Below are 22472 nucleotides of genomic sequence, written 5' to 3'. Positions count from 1 at the left end.
AATTTTGCTAGTTTAGCTTCAAGGCTCCAGGAGATCGCTCAAGGCGGTCGCACACATTAATAAAAACACGTTCTCGTTGCCAGACAGCCACACACACACACACACATATATTGGTCGCCGCAACAAACGAAGGACGTGCGAGAAAACAAATATCACACTGTAGCTTTGTGCATCCTAGAATTGTATCACCTACCTCTGCTGCAAAAGACAAGCAATTTCTGTGTGTGCAGTTTTATTTATGAGCAAAGGTGGCTGATCATAAACACCACCTGGAGTTGCAACACACACAAACAAAGATGAAACGGTTTGTTTATCTCCTCGCCAGACTAAATCACCCCTCTTCTGATCGTCTCTGCATCTCCTCCTTTCTCCTTCCTATTAATCAGCTTCTTTATTTCACTGCAGTCAAAAGCAAAAGTTTGAGACTTGTCAGCTCAGCTTTTTCCTCTTCCCTTGGATAAAGTTTAAGTGTCGGGAGAGACGCATCAGGTGGCTCCTTCTACCACTGTGTAATATTGAATGTCTTATCTCAGAATGAATCGCTGCGATATCTGCCAATGACGAAAAGAGCCACACCTTTCCCCCTGCTTTTCATATACACATCCACACACACACATGGCTTTTTCTGAATAAAAAAAGGAATGAAAATAACTCCCTGCGTCGTAAACGCAGTAAACTGATAAAAAGAAAATTAATAAAAGGGGCCGACATTAATTCCACTCTTCCATATTTTGTGTGGTCTCCGAGTCTACGTTTTAATTGTAACCATGTGTGTGAGCTTGCTGCACATGATGGTTTTCCAGGGGGGGGGGGCTTCACACCTTACTGACGGCCTCCATCAAGAGACGAGTCACTGCGTCTCTATTTTCTGCTCCTAATGTGTCGCTCGTCGCTAACCTGTTCCACATGAGAGCCGTCTGGGGTCTGTCACACAGCAGCTTAAAAATATGAATCATAGCCACACCGAAGCGTGTAACGTTCAGGGCCTCGGTGTGTATATGCCCGTGTGCCCAATTGTCCTCTTCGATAAGCTGCCAGTCGGGGATCTGACCCACAGGAAGCAGTATTTATGTCCATAAACTGCAGCTGTGTTACATAACTTAAAGCTAAACAACAAAAGGGCAACGCATTGAGAGGTGGAGCACATTTCTTCTGACGGCACACGCTCGCGAGGGTAATGGTCAAGTCTCAACAGCGACGTGAAGATGGAGTAAATAGTGCTGTTGCTTTGTGTTCCCTGGTTTTCTTTCCAGAACCAAGACCCTCTGAAGTCTCTTTTAAGGAACAGCAACATCCAGATGAAACAGAATTAATGAGCCAGACAACACATGAAATTTGCATCAAAACGTATTTCTGGTAAATTCATCACTGAACCGAGAGACAGCCAAGAAACATTTCCCAGAGGTCCTTTTTAAATCACTTTCGAGATGCCACAAGAAGAACTAGGCGACCAAAGTGCCAGGCTGGTCGGCATTTGACCAGCAGAAGAACTGTGTGATGACATGACCTCAAGGTCACAAGAGATATGGTTTATATATTTAGTTATTAATACACAAATGGATCGCTTTACTTGCATCAAAGAATGAAGTTAAGTCAATAATTATATATAATAATAATATCATATGATATCAATTCACCAGATCAGCTGATTTAAATCCTGGCTGATGGGCAGCATTTTAAACATACCGGTGGAAGTGAAGACAGTTTGGAAAAAGAAGTGTCGCTACAGCCTCGGGGTAACCCTCATCCTGAGAAACAATGTAAAGAAAGGAATATAAAAGCAATAAAGGGCGTTGCCTTTGGTGGGATAAGGAGGATTAGGAACATTAGTTTATTAAATCAAGTCAAAATGCTGGCTCACATATCAGACCTTGTTCAGCGGGAATAGGTCTGACAATGACGACAACAACAACAACTGATGTTTACAAACCAGTGATTTTTTTACGGAAGTAAAAATTGCAATAAAACCATCCGAGTAGAAGATAGAGTAAGTAGAAGAACAGACGTATCAGCAAAGTGTCCCGAGTCCCAGTGTGCCGGTTCTCATTCCTCACTACAGTAAACTAGGGCATGGCCGTATTGATGAAATCAAACATAATATTTTACTATTGCCGGAGATTTTACATCACTTCTCAATATCTTCACGGAGCAAAAAAACTATGCAATAATGCAGCTTTTAAGAAGAGGACAATCCATCAGTTAAATCATGACTAGTGCAGTATGACAATTGTAATAATTGTTCAAAACTTCTATGCCTTTGATACTACTTTCCAACAATGTATAGACACTAAATAAGTTTTAAAAAAACAGACAATCAATAATAAAAAATAATGTGTAGTTAAAGCCATAATCATGATGGCACGATAAAATCAAAAGATGATAATATTGTCTTATATCACAACTTTGATATAAAACATTACGCAGCTCGAACTACAACCAGCCATTTGAGTTCTGAAGAGCTCATCCCATACTGCTGAAGATAATGAGCCAGTGAGGCCTTCGGTTGCCACAGAGGATCAGAACGGCCAGCAGAACTACAAAAAGCACCAAAGAAAAAGAAAGAAAAATACTGTTGTTGTTGTTGTTGTTGAGCTGGCATTTGTTTTTCGCAGTTATCACAGTGACACAAATCTAATACGGTTAAATTCATAACACTGGTTGTTGGAGCAAGCAATACTGTGCAAAGCCTTGCTTCCACAATCAGCCTCTGTAGTGCGAACCGGCCAGTCTGATAACAAAGCCCTTTATTATCACGGCTTTGCTCTGTGTAAGAACACATTTATTATCAACACTGCTGTGAAAGACTAAAGGAGACGGTTTTCTTACAAACACTAATAAAGCCATGGGGCCCATATGAGCAGTAAATGGAATGACAAAAGTTGAGCTGAAACAGGAATTGGTCCACTGTGAGCATAAGAGGTCTCACAGAGTGCTCATTAGTGCTACTTGGTCAAAACATACAGTATGAAACCCCATCAGTCCTCCGCCGATGCCTTTCCTCTTCCTAATGACTCGTCCAGTCTCGCATTCAGAGAGCCCCATACGGATTGTGAAGATCTTCCACTTTCAAAAATCTCATCTATGTTTTGAGAATATGCCCAGGCAATTATTAGCATCAGAGCAGCACACTTTTCTCCCCCCCCCCCCCCCCCAACACACACACTAATGTAAACCCCAGCCGACCACATATCCACTCAAGAGACCCCCCTTGCTCATGGAGCGCAGACCGGACTGCAAACAGGGGATGACAAAATCAGGGTTCGGTGTAACCTGCTGAACACGTCCATCAATCAGCATCAGCATCCGTCATACAGATGCAAGCCTCGGTGCCACTAATGGGATCAGTGTGCACGCGGCGGGGTACATCAAATCATTTTTCTGGAGAAAAAAAAATTTGCTTAAGTGCTGACTGAACGGTTTAACCTTAAGGGAATCGGTGGAAACATTTATTCAAAAAAACATCAGGGTTAGATCCATCCCACAATTATTTCCAGCACAAGCCAACCCTGGTGCTCTCTCGTGTGTAGTCCAGCAAAGTTAAACAAATCAGCGTTGCTCTCCAATATGCGTTTTCCGACTATCTCGTTTTCATCAGAGTGGTTTACGAGGTAGTTTGCAGTTCCTTTACGGACGATCCATCAATCCTCAACTCTCTTAATCGCCGGCATGTGCGTTATCTGCGGTGTTAAACAGTTATGGAAATGTATTCAAAGATTACATCCAACGCGGCCAGGTGAACCAACAGACTTCGTGGCCCCGGAGGCCAACAATTTAGACAAATGAAACCGTGTGGTTTGATGTCAATTGACATCAGGTCCTCGAGATAAAATGGTTCTTCAGCATCTGCCAAAACTGCAACAGTATCGAACAAGATGTCAGTAAAAGTGAGTGATTAAAACATAATAAATATGCATGACTGTTTAGCAGTGGCAGATGGAGCAAACGTTGGCTCCTGAAGGTACTGTTCTAATTGAAGTCATAATAACCCACAGATACTTTCTGTGATGATTTACTCAAGACACACACACACACAAACATACACACACACAAGACACACAAACGGTGTTTTCGGGACAAGGTGCCTGGTTTCAAAGCACTTCAGGAAGTGAGAAGAAATAAATAAAGTCAAAACGCGTTAAAAAAAACAGACTGAGGAGTAAACAACAAACAACAAGGAGCAATCTAAACAGTCACACGCTCCGCGGAGGAGTCCTTAACGAGGCGGCGGCGGAGGCCCCGGAACACAGGAAACAGGCTGAGACGAGGCGCGCCTCTCACGACTCCCGACTCCCAATCCCCCCCCCTACACACACACACACACACACACATACACACACACTCACTCGCACACTCACACAGTCCTTCTCCTCACAATAGACAGACATTCCTTGTGTTGGTGTTTCATGCACAAAACACTAGCGTGAGAGTTGTTCGCGTTCACGCGACTTCGAAGCAAACGAACTAATCTCGCGCGCAGCCACACGAGCGACACACACACACAGCCCCGTAAGCCCCGTAGCTTTGTTTTCTCTTTTTCTTCTGTCTTCTTTTATAAATCACAAACCCGTCCAAAACTTGTGCTGCAGAGTGAGCGAGAGAGCGAGAGAGAGAGGGGGAGAGCTAGGGCGAGCTAGCGATGGAGCGTGCAACTTCTTCTTGTTTACGTACCGACGCCGTACTTTTCCCTCTTCGTGGGCACCCAGCGAGACATCGTCCCCGAGTGGTCGCGTGGGGGTGGCCGAAAGGGGCTCCAGTCGTGACCTCTTGTAGTTAACGCGGACTTTTTTCTCTTTTTTTTTGTTCCTCCCTTCACTTCGCTCCGAGCTTTGGGGAGCCACTCCGAGCAGCCATTTTCCACCAGTGACAGGACGCTCCGCGAGGGGGAGGAAGGGGAACGCCGCTCGCACCGCGGCAGTCCCGCTAAACTTTCCCTGCTGTGGACGCAGAGGCGGAAGCGGCCGCATGACTGCTGGAAAGTTTCAAATTAGTTTCCGTATAAAAAATAAAATGAAAAAAACGGGAGAAAAAAATTAAACAGTGAATACACTTTGAGACCTTCGTTAGGTCCTTATCCACTAAGACATATTTCCCAGAGGATAATGTGTGCTTTTATATGTTGTTGTTGTTGTCGTTGTTGTTTGTTTTTTAATTAGTTTACATTTTTTTAGAATGAGCTTACTAAACTTTTTACGGTACTTTTGAAAAGAAAAGAAAAACCTGATTGTTTGGTTTGATTTTTTCCTCTATTGGGTATATAATGCTTGCAAGAAGATACACAAAACACAGATATCCAAAACAGAGAACAATACACAATACTACTATTGCAAAGTGGTGTTTGATTGTGGTGCATTGAGTTTGCCTTCGATTAGTTATAGTTTAGACACAATTCCTTTTTATTTATTCACAGGCAAAATATAAGCGTTGGGGGTGTCAATGATATAATCTCTCTGCTTTACTCATCTTAAAATACATACATATTATCTAACCATTAAAAAAGCCTATTACTGTGACCTTTAATATGGTGATGCAACACACAGAGAGTGTCCCTCTGATTGGTTCAACCACATAATAAGATGTATTCAGCTTTTGTCCTTGTCCTTCCTTTATGGTGAAGCTACAGGAGCCAATGTGAGCCTGTGATTCTGAGCTGTTATGTGTTAAACTAATAAGAGTTTCTCCACAGAGCTGCAGGTGCTAAATAAATGACATCAGGGGGATGCACCTGGTGCACACATTTGAAGACTCTCATCTTATTTCATCGTGTTTGCACAAATGTTGCATTTTTTTTAATGGTGGCGTCCCATCTTTTAGAGAAGTCTCTCAAACCCATGACCTCTCTCTCTCGTCGCGCTCACTTTCTCCACTTGTCATGTTGGAGTATCGCCAGCAGAGGGCGGTGTCGCTTTCAAACTGACGCTCACGTCCAATAAACTACATCTCTTGAACCTTGTTTAAATCTGTCCCAACTCAATTGGGTTCTTGATTTGATTTGATGTTATCAGACAAAGAATGTGAGAAGAAGCTGAAACAGAATCTTGCCTCGCCTTGAAAACGCCCTTCACCCACGCAGCGTGGGACATCATGTGGGTCACGGCTACTTATCCGAGAGGACACTGGCCCATTTTGAGGATAGCCTTGCAAATGTCACATGGCTCGGTTGGAGGCCTGAGGACAACAGCGCCTCATCCTCTGCCGCCAACCACGAGATCACAGGGAGGAGCAGAAAACAAGAGGAATTCACGAGGACGATTTCTGAAGCACTAAGTGACTCATGGAATACCGTGGATAATCTGCTCATTAGTGATGCTCTATCATCTGTGAGGACGCCTGAATGTCAGGAAGTTTGTATTCGCAGTTTTAAACTCTGGGTGGTGAGTCTGACTAATATAAACCTGAAATTAGACATGTTGTGAATAAAGATGCTGAGTGTTAATGGCGCTATTTGTTTAAATGGAGATCCTGTCATGTCAAGCATTGCATCAACAAGTGTTTGTCTGGTTTCTTCTCTTGGCCCGCCCACCCCTCTGTCTCCTTCCATCTCCCTCTCTACATTGGATGATCAGCCCTTGTGCTCAGTAACTCTTTTGTTCGGCAGAGCATCCCTCGCATTGCGACGGGCCTTTCTGGAGACGGCACTCACCAGGACCTATTTCGAGTGTTTACTTCCAAGGAGTGAGGAGCCCGATGCAAGTGAAAAGGGGTGTTTTGGTGAGTAATATAGTGCCAGCAGCACCGTGGAGCGGTGTAATCAAAGCAGGGAATTTCAATTTTCTACTTCTAATCTGGAATAATTTGCATCTATTTCTCATTCTTGCCTGTACTCCTCATAACAGATCTGTGACATTGACAGCCTCTGGCATTCTTGGAACTACTAATTCCTTGTCACGAATTTCTGGCGTGCCTGATGCTAAGAAGTTCAGATGAGCCAGGGGAGTCTCATTAATACCGCCAGTGTAGAGGGCTTGTATCGTGGCATGTAACCCGAGAGCAGCGACTGGTTACCTGAGCTCCAGAGGGATGACTCTCCGCAGGCCAGCTGCCCACCTACAAAGAGCTCCTAACCGGAGGAGATCGGAAGATGAGTCCTACTGGGGGAGCTTGACACCAGAGGGGGAGGTCTTGGCCCGTGTTTCTCGCCCCCAACGTGCACCTCGGCCCCAGAGCGCCATCGAAGGAGGACGCCAGCTGGACGGATGGCTGGAGCACCTGCAGAGGATAGAGAGTGAACATCTCAGGGCCCCAGTTCATAATCAGGCTCCGGCTTTCAGTAATTGGACAAGATCCATGCCTGCTGTCGACAAAGAGCCCGTCGGACCTGCCTGGAGACAGCCGGAGTTCGCCTCCTACTGCGGGGCCTCGTCTTCATGCGGGAGTACCAGCCTGTGTGAGAGCTCGCTGGGCAGCCAGGAGTCCCTCCAAACGGGATCCTTTACTCCGCCAGAGAGCAGAGGAAGCTGGGAGAGAGCTCACGTGATGCAGGCCCCGAGAAAGGAACAGGCTCAATTTAGTAATCTTGCTCCAGTCACAATCGGCTGGCTGCCAAGCCAAAGAAGAGTGATGGTGGTGGGTGATGCTTGTAACCAACACCAGTCTTTGGACCACGCTGCGGGCCAGGTAAAACACATAACAGCTCGAAAAAGCCTGAAACCAAACAGAGAATTCACTGATGCTAAAGAAATTTCTGGATTTCTCGACTTGTAGTTGAGTAAGATTTGAAGTTATTGAAGAGTTATATTCCTTACCTGGAGAAACCCCAAAAAGATTTCATTTTGGCAGGCCGCTCAAACTTAAAAGAGATTTACTTTTGAGCATTGTGAATTATTCTCTCACAGAAACCTCATAGAAAAGCATTTGTGTCTCTGGTTTAGGGTATCAATGTTTTAAAACAGGCCTTTGGAAAGACGATGGGCTGACTTACCCTGGATTTGGCACCGACTGCCTCTCAGGCAGTGATTCTGACATGTTAGTGAGACAGTGTAAGCCCTGTGAGTCTGAAGGTAAAGTGCTGTGTAATGGAGTTTATGGTGCGTCGTGCCAGGCAAGGCAAGGCAGACTGAATGCATCGGGCCACAGAGAGCCATTTGCAGTCGAGTCCCAGTCGAGAGAAGGCAGATCCTTTCAAATCCTTTGCAAACCGCTTACTCAGCAAGAACTCCACACTTTCTCAAAAGAGAGATTGAGCATTGTGCCGTGAGAACATGGATGCAAGTCAATGTGCAGAGACATTTAAATGGGAGTATTACCAACTGAACAGAGGATTTGACTTCAAAATCAATAAGTTGCTGTTCTGTAACCAAGATCCGACTGAACTGATGCGCAAAGCACATCCCTTCCCTCGTGACTCTTCGCGGAAAAAAATAATATTTTGTGTCAGTGTTTCTGTGCTGAGAGGTAGATGATAGCTGCCACGCATGGCTGCACACTAGGTTAACTTAGCTTTGCACAAACAGTGTAAACAAGGGAAATGGAACACCCAAGGGAAAAAACTAAGTTTTTACTTTTTTTAGTTATATCTATTAGTAAAAGGTTTACCCTATTCCCCTGTAGTGCAAAAGGTAATACATTTTACAATACATATTTTTAACAATTGAGCTTTTTCTCATACTCTGAGCTAGAAATCTTCCACTTCAGTAACAATTACATACGCCAATATATATTTATGGTTTCATTCCTATTTATATTCCGAAGGATGGTTCATATTTCACTCATAGCCTCAACATATTGATTATTATTAATGGAGTGATACAAAAAGATATCCCAACTTCCTTACAAAAATTGTAAAAACAATTGACTCTCATTTTCCAAAAATGGGCAACTTTTCATTTCAATGTATCAAATGTCAGGATGGTGCTGATGCCAAATGAACTTTTTGTGTTATCAAGTCTTCTAAAATGGGCTCTTCTTCTTTTTAACAGGTGAAATTGAAACAAGCCATCACACCAACGTTTCAGATGGCTCGAGCAACAGTCACCAGGCCCCGAGGTATGTAGCCTTCAACACACGCTCATTCCAACTGGTCACAAGTGTCAGCACTGTTCACATTTGCTATGAATTCAAACAACAAAAGCACTGACTTAGTTATGTTGGGGAAAAATAACATTGTAAATTGGACTGAAAATTAAAAAAATAACCCTTAACAAACATCACTAACTTCAAAATATCCAAGAGTTGCACCTTAAAGCCACACTAAACCACGTTTTAAAACATGAGGAAACTCTCTTGCACATCGGAAAATCCCCTGAAACACACAAAGGTTATGTTTAAGTGACGTTTAGTGCAGGATTATCACTGCCAGAACAAATATGGCCAAGGGGTAACTGTAGGGGCCGGGCTAGCCGGAGAGAGAACCAAACGCCCCGCACTGACTGACTGTAGGAACAATCTAGACCCCACCTCCCCGAAAACAAAGTCAAATACATGTACAACTGGTCCTGGCTGTTGTGACACAGTGCCCTGGCAGGATTGGAGGTAGAGGAAATAATCTCTATTTAAAAAGGTGATGAAAAGAGAAGATGAGGAGGAGGCAGAATGAAAAGGAGAGATGCAGACTGATCGGAGGAGCAGCTTTGGTAATCTTTGAATATGGCAGCTCTGCACTCCCTGGGTTTGATCTGAGGGTCGATCTTTCAGCCCGGTCCTTGTTTGTACATAGATTATATTGACACAACTCGGGTTGCTCGCAGAACTCAAAGCAATTCATCCATGGGAGCGGGGGGGAATTTAACAGAAAGTAGCACCATAAACCTTATGAACGTCTCACACGCTGTTACTTAAAAGCCACATGCACAGGCTGTGTTGACATGATGGATATATTTACAATGATGCTCTTGGATTAAAAATAGGTTAATAGTCAATCAAATAGGCCATAAATATTCATATTTTCAGTTCCTTCATGAATAATATTTCTACATGTTCCATGTAATCACCAAATTGGCCACAGCTGCAATGCGGTGAAGAAAGATGATCAACAAGAAACAGGAATCTTTATCCAGGACTGCGTCCAAATGTGTCTTGTTTCGATGCCGGTTGCTTTTGCTGAGCTGTTAGCACATTTAAATCCACGATTCCACATCCAAAACCAAAGGAAACTATCAGAAATTCCATTTGAATCTGACCTTTGAATCTTATTGCAGGCACTTAGTGCCTTCTCCCACCACACACGTCACATTAACAAACCTAAAATGGCCTGATGTTAATGAGCAAATAATAATAAAATTGTTTTTTATACCCCGAGGGCCTTTTTTTCGACAGACTGGCCACTTTCCTCCCAGCTCACACTACTACTATTGCCATTCTACTCACGAGGATGAGGAATGAATTGGAGAAGGGGGGAGGGAGAGGGGACTTCAGAGTGCACTTGCCATATGGCCTTGCTTCTTTATTTTCCTCCGAGTTATTAAACTGCTGTTGATTCAGTAGTGGAGGTAATGAGAGGAGTTCTTTCAGCGGGGGGCCACAAGGTGGTGTGGGCCCTTTAACATCGAAATAAATGGAATTTAGTGATGGCAGCAGGTGTCAGAAGCAGCCTTTATGGCACCTCGAAAGACAATTTTTAAAAAACGTACACGGTGTAATCACATTTGTAAAAGTGGTGCAATGTTCCCCTTGTCCCCTTTGCTTCCTCCCTCAAAGAAAAAAGAAAAAAAAGAGAACGAAAACACCACGGATTATCCACACAGCATTCAAGGGGTTATCCCAATGTGTGAGCCAGTCGTCATGGTAACAGCAGCAGGTGTAAATGCAGCCAGGCAGGCAGTTGAGGTGGCAATAGAGTATCAGTCAGGGCTGTGAGGCCGACCAGTCAAGCTGCTACGTCTCCTGAGGAAGGAGAGAAGTGGCTCCGGGGTGGTGCTGGATTCACTTTACTGGGCCAAAGTCAAATATTGACAGTGTCAACACTGCCACAGAGTCAGAGGAACGCCTGAGTCGTGCGTCTGTATGTGTGTGTAAAAGAGAAATGGAGAGTGTACGTCTTGGAAGGAGTGTGACGGTGGATCATTTGTTTTGTCTTTACACATAGACGTGGGGAAAAGTTACAGCGGTCTGAATGCTTTGGGTGTGAAGACGTGGCAGACCTCTCAAGACTCGACCAGCTTTAAACAGGTAACTGTTAACACCTCTCGAAGGGATGGTTTTCACTTCTTCTTGGGAGATGATGGATATCAGTGGGTCTTTGTGTCTGGGAGTGAATACTACTATGTCTGCCTGGGGGTCTTCTAATCCTAGTGTTATGCGACTGCTTTCTGATGCATGTAGAGCTTCAATCCAGCCCTTTCAAAAGCGTAGAGAAACAACACGTATTTATCATAGTTCATGCACAGCTCATGAGTTTAAAGATCACAAACCTACTCCTGGAATTTAAGTTGAGAAAACCACAATCAAAGATCCTCTGTGGAACTTGAAAAAGTGTCTCAACAAAGCAGACAAAAAAATAGCAGTTCAGAGACAGTCACTGAAATAAGAAAACCAAAAAGAAATGACTTGTGATCAAAACAAAAGCAACTAGCTGATGACTTTTTTGCTTTGCGGAGCATTAACAGCACAGCTGTCAGTGTCTGTGTGCTGTCTGCTGCTGCAGTATTTATCCAAAGCGCCAGACATTTTGTGACAAAACGTATAGTTTGGGCCTTTTACAAGATTTAAGTCGACCACATAGTCTGCAGCAATAATTACCTCAACATACAACATTAACGAATGAGGGATCGGGGCGCGATATCACATCATGAACCCTGCTGGAGGACAACAACAGGGACATATCAGTATTCCTCCATGCTCCATAAAAGACAACCAGACTCCTCTGGAATTGTGGCTTCTTCTTGCCTCTCTCAGTTGCTGTTGAGCATATAGAGTCTCATTGTGATTCTGCGAGGGATACGTCACGCTATGTGCTGGCTCTCCCTGCTGCGGCTTCCATTGCTAATGGGGCCGTGTCGAGCATGCGGAGAGTCATCTGACTAAATAACAAACAGCAAAGCCCTGAAGAAACACAAGACAGCTGACCTGCTGTGGAAACGTTGTATTAAAGAGATGTCATAGTGTTACTATATGTGTTATGCTTCATTTCTCAAATTGGCAAGATGAACCTACAGCATATGTTTTATTGTTATTGATTAATTACAAAGCATTTAACAAGGAGATATTAGCAACAACAGGGGGGCGGGATGGGGTTTCCATTCGTAGTTAAGGGTTCTTTATCACAGAGAATCTCTTTCATCCACATGCTGTAGGTGCCAGAAAAGAAGAGCTGTCCTGCTCACGAAGGGAACAGACCTGGAGCCTTCCAAGCTCTGAGGAGAGCATGGAATACCAACAGGGTGTCAGCTTTCCCGGGAGGCAGGCAGTCCAAAGAGCTCCCGACAGGGACCAGCTCAGTCCCCAACAGGTCGTTTCTCACACCCAGCGCAGTCCCCTTCCAGCAAGCTCCTGCGCATCAAGCGACATTTGCAGATCCCTGCGAACCACATGCTCCGCTGCGCGGGACAAACGGCACAGACACCAACAGGTCACACACGCCTCTGCATAGGACAGACGGTGTTCAGCCCCTAAGGGCGACAGCCCCGCTGTGCAGGGCAAACTGCAGCTCACAGCCTTCACACACACAGACCGACTCCGCTGTGACGACACTCATCCCTCAGAACAAAGGCAGCTTCTCCTCCATCACCATCTCCTCCAGGAGAGTGAGCAGATCGGCCAGTTTGCCTGGCGACGACGCCTTCAGCCGCTCCGGGGAATCTCCTTCTTCCACCATGGAGCCGAACTCCAGGATGGCCACGGTGCAGAGGAAGGCCACGATAGTCAAAGTGACAGAGCAAAGGATGGTGTCCAGTCCTTCCTTGAGCACCAGAAAGGTGGTGCCGCCGCCGGACAGCCGTGCTCTGGACACAGTGGTCCACAGACGAAAGGCTACCATCATCAAAGTGACAGAGCACAGGGAGAGCTACAGTCCCAGGCACCCAGTGTACAGACACAGCTACACAGAGGGGGCGGACCAGCACAACAGCACATGGGGTCAGGGACAACATTCACGGCTCAGCGCAGCACCTTCACGTCACCACCTGGATTCCACACAGAGGCCGAACTCTGCCGGAGCAACACACACGTCCACTTTGGATCCGGTGGGAAAGAATGACACGTGGCACACATCCACACTGAGTCTTGTCATGAGCGGCCAGCCTGCGATAGCAGACCCCACACCCTCGGAGGTTTCTAGGCAGACATTGGACCCGCCGCGCAGACCACTGAGCTGCTCTGGCAATATGTTTGGACACACCGATCCGAGCAGGGAGACTGTGACACAACCAGCGGCCAGGAAATTGAGCTTCGGGCTCCCACAAGGGGCCGATATCAACCCCACGAACTCCAACAGGAGTCTCGTCAGCCGTCAAACAGCGGGGAACGAAGCTGGTCAGCCGGTGGGCGGCCCCCTGTGGCCAAACGGAGGCCAGTGGGAAAGGTTGCCACCACAGAAGGCACCGAGGAGATCGTCCTCCTGTCTAACTCTCATCAAGACCCCGGGTAGGTTTCTCTGTCCCACTTCCTGTCAGCCTACAGGCTCCCTTTGTCTCTCATCTCCGTTTTCAAAGGATGCCGATGTCCAAATAGACAACTCCTTTCTGCCAATTGCGTGTTCGGGGTTGAAATGATGACACCCACAACGGCGTTACTCTCAGGTTTGATAATGTCCTCCCACTTTGATGTCTTTTTGATGGCCGTTGTAAGGTTGTATTTACAGACGACTCCATTATCTGTTGCCTTGAGTGCAACTGACACTTATGCTTCTCTGTGCCAATGTCTAATAGAATAGCCCGGACTCAGAGGCCCGTTGGTACCTGCAGACGCTTTGTTGTTTTTTCCCTTTCTTCATTTTCCCCACGCATCTCTTTGCATGTATAATTTATCCTCGTCCCCCGTCTCACCCACAGCACAGGAGAGAAATCACAAGCTGCTAAACAGGGTGAAAATAAAGAATTACGATGTGTTAGAATACATGTTGACATCCAGATCCTGTTATTTAGCTGTTATATGTTCTTTTTACGTTGTAATCAACTTATGTCGACAGAGATCTGTTTACAAAGTCCCATTGTGGGGACTCGTCAGGTTCCTCAGGCCGAAGATCCAAATCCACCGATTAGATGTTGACCGATAGCGTCCTTCTGAGTCATAGCTGGACTTCTACTACCTGCTTGGTTTTTGGTTATGGTTTGACTTAGGAAAGTAAGTGTAACGACCCTTCGTCGTCCCCGTGAGTCTCGGCAGGTACAAAAGAGGTCAACACACAGGATTACGTTTTGTATTATTCCCCTTCTATTGCTTTTATCGGGAAGAGACACACACACACACACACACACAGAATTTATTTGTCATTGCACGACAGGGTTGCACAACAGATTGTAGTCTCAATTTTCTAACTAGGAAAGAAAACAAGCAACAACAACAACGACAACAAAGACTAGTCTGGTGCATTAGCAGCTTCTGTATCTCTGTCCAGACCTCAGCAGGGTGAGCAGGTTGTGGCTGAGGTGGGTTGTGTCTTTTAATATCATCTTCACTCTTTGCAGCCTCCTCTTCTCACCCAATATCCCTGATGCTCAGCACATGAGTGCCAGTGATGTTCTGTGTGTTCCTGATCACCAGCTGTAGAGCCCTCCTGTTAGTTAATGCGACTTATTCACCGGAATAAGTCGCATTAAGAGGGAGTTTTCTGCTGAGTATTTCTTAGTTCATAATGTCTTTTCTCGTGTGAAATTATTCATTATTCCTTAATCACTTTGATTAAGAGCGCCATCAATTAATTAGGAAGCCTGTGCCGACATCATTTAAACTCAACGTTTGATAGAGTCAACCAGCGGATGAGGTGGGACGTTATGAAATCATTTTAAAGCAAAGGTCCGCCAAGTGGCAGCTTAGTAACAGCCGGGGTCACCGTTTTACTCACTTCTCATTTACATCAAAGCCCTCTTGCCTTTCAGATCCCAACTTAGATCTGTCTGAAGAGGAAGTGCTTGCCCTCAATGCAGCCGCCATCATAGCAAATATCAAACTCCAAAGGCAAGTTAGCAAGAAGAAAACACCAAACAGTCGATCTGAGAAGGACTCTGCTGCATCACCTCATGGAAATACTGGTATTATTATGACTTCTCTCATCCTCTCCCATGTAATCATGATGTCTCACTTTAAAACATTGATCTCTGCTACAATTTATTAACTTTGTGGACTGAGCTTTCAAAGCTACATCTTTGATTGAGTCCGATTTTACGACTCTTACATACTATTTGATTCATGCCAGGAATAACTATGTCCCAGCAGGCCCAGAGGGCTATTTTACATTTTGCCCAGGCACGTGAAGGCAAGGCAGGTGAAAATGAGATGCAAAATTATTATTTTTTTCTCTGTCGTGGTTGTGACAGATGGGGAAAAAAGTGTGATGCCGGATGAAAAAAACATCCAGCGCCAAAACCAACCAAATGCCGCATTGGAAACTGAAAGGTTGCCACAAGCTTTTTCTTTACAGGTGAGTTCAGAGGTATTTCAACAATATAACATCTATTAATTGGGATTTCATTCTCCAAATGTCTATTTGCTGCACGTGCTTGTGTGTATTACAACCAGTTTAAAGCATTTTCCTCCTACTTTTTTTAGGCCCATAGTGTTAATGATCTGACAGCTCAGGTTTATCTTAACCCCTTGTGGAGATATACACCGAAAGAGAATGACACATTTTCACAGTCTTTGGACTTTTCCACGGGGTGCCCCAGACTTTTAGTCTCGAGCGGTGGGAGTTGGAACGGGGATGTCGGGCTTAAGTGTTATGTCAAGAAGAGCAATGTGTTTCTGGCTCTTGGCAGGACGCACTGCAGAGGTCCAGGCCAGCCTTCATCATCCGTTCCCAGGGCAGACTGCGAGAGCTGGAGCTAAGGGCACAGGAGAGGAAGGATCTGGCGGATTTGGTAGAGCCGCGGTCGAATGCTGCTGTCAGGCGGAGGAGAGCCCCCGGTGGCCGGGGTCCCTCTCTAAACGGTACTGTGCCACCAGTCACCTCTCACGTACTGCCCATTGTTCTACTGCAGCTGCAGTGGCCGTTTGCCACATCACAATCACACACATACAGACACAGAACACAGGGCGAGGGGGGTGGTTTTCAGCCAGTGTGTGTTGTTTTTCAAGGCTTAGACCAATATTTTTGGATTTAAGCTGCTTTTAGGTAACAATTTGCTCCATTATACATCATATTCACATTCATTTTTAGCTCGAACGGATGCTAATCCACTGAAATCCTCTGCTGAAACCCAAAATACTGAGTCAGCAGCCGTTTTAGACAAGATTATCCACCACAGCTACACTCAATGACACATCAACCAGATTCCAGACTTCCGTGAAGTTACAGATATTGGATAGAAAAGCTAAAAGGAGTAAATGTAACATGAATGAAAGGTACAGAGACAATTCTAAAGAGAACTTTGTGTTGTTGTTGACATGGATCACGTAATAGATCAGAATCATAAATGTAATAAAACATATATTTTCATCTTTACTGTCTTAAGGCCAAATGTAATGGGAAATAAGCATGGAGGAGAGAGAGAATTGGCACTGCAGGCTAAGCTCTGACTAAATACAATAAAATACACTTTAAGTAAGATATGAAACCAATTATGTTATTGCTATAAATATGCATGTATATATATATATATATATATATATATATATATATGCAAGTGCTCATCAATTGAAAGGGGTTTCAGAATGATTGCCAGCATTGGATTACAGCAAAGATATTTCTGTGACCTTCAACTGTCATTAAGCTCTCCACGCAGTGTTCAGTCTGATGAAATGTCCTTTAACTGTGCCAGGATTCACAGTAAACAATAAAGAATTTAACGATTTGTCACAGTACATTTGTAGCTCTCTCTCTGCCCTCTGCTGGCTGCAAAAAAATAAAATGAAGACTGTCCACGACAGCTTGGGAAGTGACAGATTTAAAGAACCAAATTGTTCGACTGCGTTCGTGTATAAATGTTGATGAAAAAGATCACAGTCCCTGCATTGTTGATGAGATTGTTTGGAATATCTTTGAGACGTTGGAATTCATGTTCTTGTTTAAAATGATCTTATCTGTTCTTTTGGGAGATTACAACTTATTCCTTTCTTTTCTGAGTGGAGTATTTCTTTTTTCTCAAATACCCGTAACTGCCATGCTTTAAACCTTCAACTTAATCAGCATTAAATATGTGTGTGTGTGTGTGTGTGTGTGTGTGTGTGTGTGTGTGTGTGTGTGTGTGTGTGTGTGTGTGTGCGAATGTGTCGTACACGCTCCTGTTTGCAGATAACCTTTCCAAACCCAGAGATAGTGTCATTACTGGGAGAGAGATGCAGCCGAGATCTAAGCGGTGAGTTCCATCTTTACCGCGGCACACTGTCAGATGCCTCTTCCTGGCAGACAGGTGCATCCTTATCTCTGGTGTTGCTTTCACGTGTGAGTCTCTATCAGTGACATCTCCATAAGAAATATTCTGCTTTTTTTCCGTCTGACAAGACTTTTGCTCTAATAATGTCGTCGTCCCCCCCCCCCCCCCCATCCTACAGAATATAGTGTTCCATGTATTGAGTCGTGGTGCATAGGAAGTCAATGAGCGTATCCCACCATTACAAATAAATGTCCACCCTGAACTGCCATTTTTTTCTTTACCAGCAACTCCTAAAAGACACAAATTGATCATTTTGTTACAGACCGCATGCAGAGGTGAAGAGGAAAAAAGAAGAGGAGAAGAAGAGGGAGGTGTTTTTGAACAACAGGCAGCGAGCGGAACTTTTCAAGACGGTAATCTCTAAATCTTTATTTGACAAAACACAGGTGCATTTAACCAGGCAGAATTTGGGTTTAGAACAATGCAAAAGACACGTTGTTCCAACCTGTTCCTTGTTATACAGCACAGGATGCTGAGTGTTGAATAAGATGACTTCCTACATTCATACGTGAGGGAGAATAAACTTCATATAAATGGGTTGAATAGAAGATGAACCTACATTATTTCAAACAGACTGGTCCATATGATCAAGAGACCATCTCTTAATATTTAAGCCACACCTGCCTGATTTGTTCTCCCGGAAGCTATTGTCCATAAATATCTACGCCGAAATTATGAATTGAATCACCAAATCTCTGAAAATGTGGAACAAAGCAATACATCCTGAAAACAGCTCGCCACAGTGTTAACAACGTGCCTGAACACACTGAGCAGAACATTAATTGTGTGTATGACCCACAGGCAATTAAGCAGGTGATAACACAACGTTGCTCGATAGGCTCAATTACACCTCGCAAACAGTGAAACGTTTTTCAGTCTTGGCCAACAATGGCTTCTTCTCCCTTCACGGCAGTGCAGCTGCGGAACATAAAGTATTTAAACCGCCTCCCAAGTCCATCGCGGTCAACTGAGAAGAGTTTGAGTGGAACACGAGAGGTTGAAGGATGTTTTAGAAACAGAGGGGGTGGATGGGATGCCCGGGGGATTTCTGGTTATTCTCCTATTGGCCTTATAGTACAATAAATAATATACACCAGAGTTTCACAGTGATTTATTCCCTTTCATATTGTGCATGAGGCAATTGAAGAAGGAATTCACATATTTATATGCATATGGTCACCATTTCTGATCTGGTGAAACAATTTGTGTTACAGGAATATTATATTCTGAACACTCTTTTGTTAATTTGCCATAGAGGGATTTGGGATTTTTTTTTTTTTTTTTTTTTTTTTAGTGCATAGCATTTATTGTTTTAGTAACACAATAAAAAGACTTGAAGACGTGAAGGGCAGTTATGAGCAACTTATTAACCTGTGGAAACGGTTGTTTGAGGTCTGGAGGATCTTTGTCAAGTCTGTGACAATATTCCTGATGATGTCATATTGATGTCATCAGGTTTATCTCCGCTTGGGCTTGTGATTTAGTTCTGCTGAACTGATCGTGATTAACTCTGGCAAAGAAACATCGAAGAAATAAGATGCAACAATGGGATAACTAAAGGATGTAAATGTGTGTTCTGCTTATTTCTAAATGTTGAATACAGACATTTAGTTTATAGGATGTATTGAGCTTTCCTTTTCATTCAGACCAATGAGCTTATTGTTCCACTAGATGTCGCTGCTGCCACATTTTTGATGTTTTCTTTCAGGTCTCCCAGGACTTTGATTAGAAAAGCTGTAAAAAAAAAAAACCCACTTCAAATGCATTTCCTGCTCCTGAAGTGGTTACTTGTTGTCCCCTAAAAAAAAATGTAACTGCATGATCAATAATTATTACCCAGGACAGAGTTTGATTTGCACATTGATCCTCTCTCCTGCTGCACTCCCCTTATGGAGAGACAGTGTGAAGGGTGTCATTGTGCTCAGAGTGTGAGGCCCTGTGTGTTCTTGGGGAAACAAAAAGCCCCCCAGTGCCGTGCCACCATTCAGCCGGGCGGGGGGGGGGGGCAGTGTGGGTGCCCACACACGGCTGCTCTGTGGCAGATAACTCAGGCAAGAGGGGCGATGCCAGTGGTAAAGCAGGATCCTGGAAAGAGGAGCTGGAAACCTGAGTGTGTGGGTGACCGGTCGGGGGGGCCGGGGGGTCCCTCCTCTTTCCGTGCAGGACCATTTGATTCCCATCTGACGTTCGTGCGGTTCAACCTGGATTGGATAAGAAAAAAGGCCTCGCGTGTTTCGTGAGGATTAGACCAGTGATCTACGGCCACCAAGTGGTTTAAGTATACTCTGAGTGCTTTCTCATTGCAGAGACTGTTGGATCAGATTCTTAAAAGGAGCAACAGCTGAGCGACTGACGACAGATGAAGATGACGACATGCCTTCGCATTGCTCAACAGACTGATGAAGTGGACCGTGCCCTCGGACAGAGCTGCGTATGAGCTGAACTATCGGTGCAGGTCATGGGCTCAGCGCCAGCAATCCTTCAGTCTGTTGGTCTCCTGTGTTTACATTACTTATTATTATTCAAGTTACAGATCTGTTTTCCTGAAAGATCAAATCCGGGGTAATCTGTCAAAAGCCCAGACGGTCATTTAACATCTTTTACTGAACCTTCTTTTTTCAGAACCTTCAAAAACTCTTCTGTCCATCTGGCAAAAAAATAACATATGCTGATGCACACAATTAATAACAACAACTTGAACCTGTTTAATTTAATACAGAGACTCTGCTGTAGCTCCTATTCGTTATAATTACCTAATGATCAAACAGTTTAATTGTGTTAATGTGTAACTTTGGATATATATCATCAGTTCAGGAACAGGTGTAACTGGTGAACTTGGAGGACAGAATATATGTGATGCACTTGTGCAGAAGGAAATACCCTCAGAACAGCACGAGGTTTTTTGATAAATGACCTGATGGTTTTTTTTGTTGAAAGATTGCACACAGAATTGTCTTTTGAGAAAAACAGATGCTCGTCTCCGCGGCGCAGCTGTCCCAGCTGCCCTTGTGCGATGCAATCACAAATGCAAGATGGCCAAAATGAATGAACGAAATCGCGTCTCAACGTCCTGTTTGGGCCACGAAAGCAGAGAGCGCATGACTGATACCTTTGTGATGGATACGACATCAACCATCGATGTGTGCTGTTTCTTTTGTTATCAGCTGGCTCTCACTTGATTGCAAATGGCCTTTCTTTCCAGTGTACTTCATGTAATGGTATGCAGAGTGAGCTCCACTTTCACATGATCTCATGTGATGCGGAGCGGTGATATAAGACAGAATCATTCATGATGCTTCACGGTCCCATGTCGGACAGGCTTCAACCGTCGTCTTCCTCATTATAACTGAAGTGGGCTGTGCCATCGTTCAGTGCCAGCTATTAGTGAGATGGAGGAATGTGACCTCTTCTCACTGGAAATGCTCCGTTAATGGACAGTGCCGATTTGAATGGAGCTTTTGTCCCCGCCTTTGTCCCATGATGGACGGAGGCCCGCCAGGACAGATTTATATGTGTGGGATCCGGCGGGAGCGTGCTCAGAGTGCCGCTCGACAACATGATGGAGCGGGACATAAATCCAAAGTGAGACGTGTGAATATATCTTTGTTGAAAGAACAGAAAACAGAGCATAAGCTCTTCATTATTTGTAATTGTTATTTTACTCATTAGCCCTGAAGTTGGAGTTTCTTCATCGTCCAGCTGTTTCATCCATCTGAATTTGCACTGATGTCATGGAGAAGACAGATCATTGCTCTCGACTGATTTTGTAAAACTTATTTCTCGTCAGTGCACGTGCACATGCAGGGTTTTTTGGACGACAGGAGATCCTTAATAATGGATCATAATTGTGTCTGTCTTTATAAAATGAGAACTGGGAACCATGACTGCTGCTTGGAGAAGGTTATTTACTGTGTGTGTGGTTGTCTCAATTCAACTTTACATAGAGGGTTTCACTAAATACAATTATTCAACTTACGGTATTTTGTATTTGACTTTTATTATATGTATTTTATATTTGAACTTTGTTTACATGCAATGTTCAGTTTTCTTCCAAATGTGACAATAAAATGTTTGACATCATGGCACTGAAACATAGTTTTTTCCCCACAAACCACATTAACATGATAACAGAGGGGTGATGGAATCCTTTCCAACAAGTTGGGATTTATTATTGACTGTTATCTGTCCAAGCACACCAACACATATTCCTGTTTTACCGCCAGCTCCTCTCTGCACCTTATCTTCCTTCAAGCATCCTGGTTGTTAGAGAGCAAAAAATCAGCTCCTTGTAACGTCCTAAAGCCGAATGTTGGCTTCCAGTGAAATCAGCATGCAGAGAAACACTCCTCGGTAGTCTTTCATTTCCTTTCATATTTGAACCTGAAAGAAAGACTTTTGAGGAATTGTTTTTTTTACGACACCGTGCTCCACCACAGTTATTATTTAGAACGGGCGTTAGGCAACAATGGGATGTGCTGCTGTGACTTTACCTGAAGTCTTCATTCTGCCTACTGCACCCGAAATGCTGCACTGCCCTCCTGAAGTGGATGGCCATGTGGTGCAGTGCAGAGGGCACACACTGACAGCATTACTGAGTGTTGGAATGGGCCCTATCCAGATGTGGCTCCATGGACAGTAATCCTGTGGTGCATCTCACAGGTGCTTTGATGACAAGGCGAGTAGCTGGTTGTGAGTTTTATAGATATATTGAAATATAATATATAATACAATATGTATTTGACATTGGGCAATATCAAAACACATATTACCCAGCAATCACCATTGCATATCTGTATACAACAAGACAATTGGAAAACATTATTTTAATTGTATAGCTTATTTAGTTCATTCTTCTTTAGGTGAGCCTAGTCTTCAGTGCAATCGCACTGCCATCACAGTGTTATGTCGGCGTTACTGTGACTGCTGCAAGTCAACGTTCAACTAAATGTGCACGTCAGCATTTCCCACACAGAATGCTGCTTTCAGGGTTCTCTGACTGGATAACAACAC

The 22472-nt window shown here is 44.2% G+C and overlaps 2 protein-coding genes across 3 annotated transcripts in view; one reads left to right on the top strand and one right to left on the bottom strand.

Moving 5' to 3' along the window:
• The window catches only part of dock1 (dedicator of cytokinesis 1), a 164511-nt gene extending 159606 nt beyond the window's left edge, over window positions 1–4905 (bottom strand). The window contains exon 1 of one of the 2 annotated variants that reach the window (XR_008833447.1): window positions 4669–4905. Coding sequence is in view for 1 of the 2 variants with exons in the window: in XM_056429061.1 (XP_056285036.1) it covers window positions 4669–4711 (43 nt within the window). In the remaining variant the exon portion in view is untranslated. The remainder of the gene's footprint in view (window positions 1–4668) is intronic. The other variant, XM_056429061.1, reaches the window with a different exon arrangement.
• A 6104-nt stretch (window positions 4906–11009) lies between these two features.
• On the top strand, window positions 11010–21544 carry c13h10orf90 (chromosome 13 C10orf90 homolog). The gene is made up of 8 exons (XM_056430718.1): window positions 11010–11103; window positions 12228–13515; window positions 14970–15122; window positions 15408–15511; window positions 15846–16017; window positions 17321–17384; window positions 17725–17815; window positions 19769–21544. Exons 2-8 carry the CDS (start codon window positions 12747–12749, stop codon window positions 19805–19807), a joined length of 1392 nt encoding a protein of 463 aa, XP_056286693.1. The 5' UTR covers window positions 11010–11103; window positions 12228–12746; the 3' UTR covers window positions 19808–21544.
• The last annotated feature ends 928 nt before the right edge of the window (window positions 21545–22472 follow it).

Source organism: Pseudoliparis swirei, chromosome 13 (assembly GCF_029220125.1).
Source record: "Pseudoliparis swirei isolate HS2019 ecotype Mariana Trench chromosome 13, NWPU_hadal_v1, whole genome shotgun sequence".
Taxonomy (NCBI): Eukaryota; Metazoa; Chordata; class Actinopteri; order Perciformes; family Liparidae; genus Pseudoliparis; species Pseudoliparis swirei.
This window is presented reverse-complemented; position numbering and strand designations above follow the sequence as displayed.

What these genes read in the sequence shown, in the direction of transcription:
- c13h10orf90 (XM_056430718.1), top strand. Translation starts at nt 12,747, where the DNA reads ATGGAGCCGAACTCCAGGATGGCCACGGTGCAGAGGAAGGCCACGATA. An exon ending in ATGCAGCCGAGATCTAAGCG is followed by an intron (nt 17,385 to 17,724) that starts GTGAGTTCCATC and finishes ATTTTGTTACAG; the next exon opens with ACCGCATGCAGAGGTGAAGA. An exon ending in GAGCGGAACTTTTCAAGACG is followed by an intron (nt 17,816 to 19,768) that starts GTAATCTCTAAA and finishes TTCTCATTGCAG; the next exon opens with AGACTGTTGGATCAGATTCT.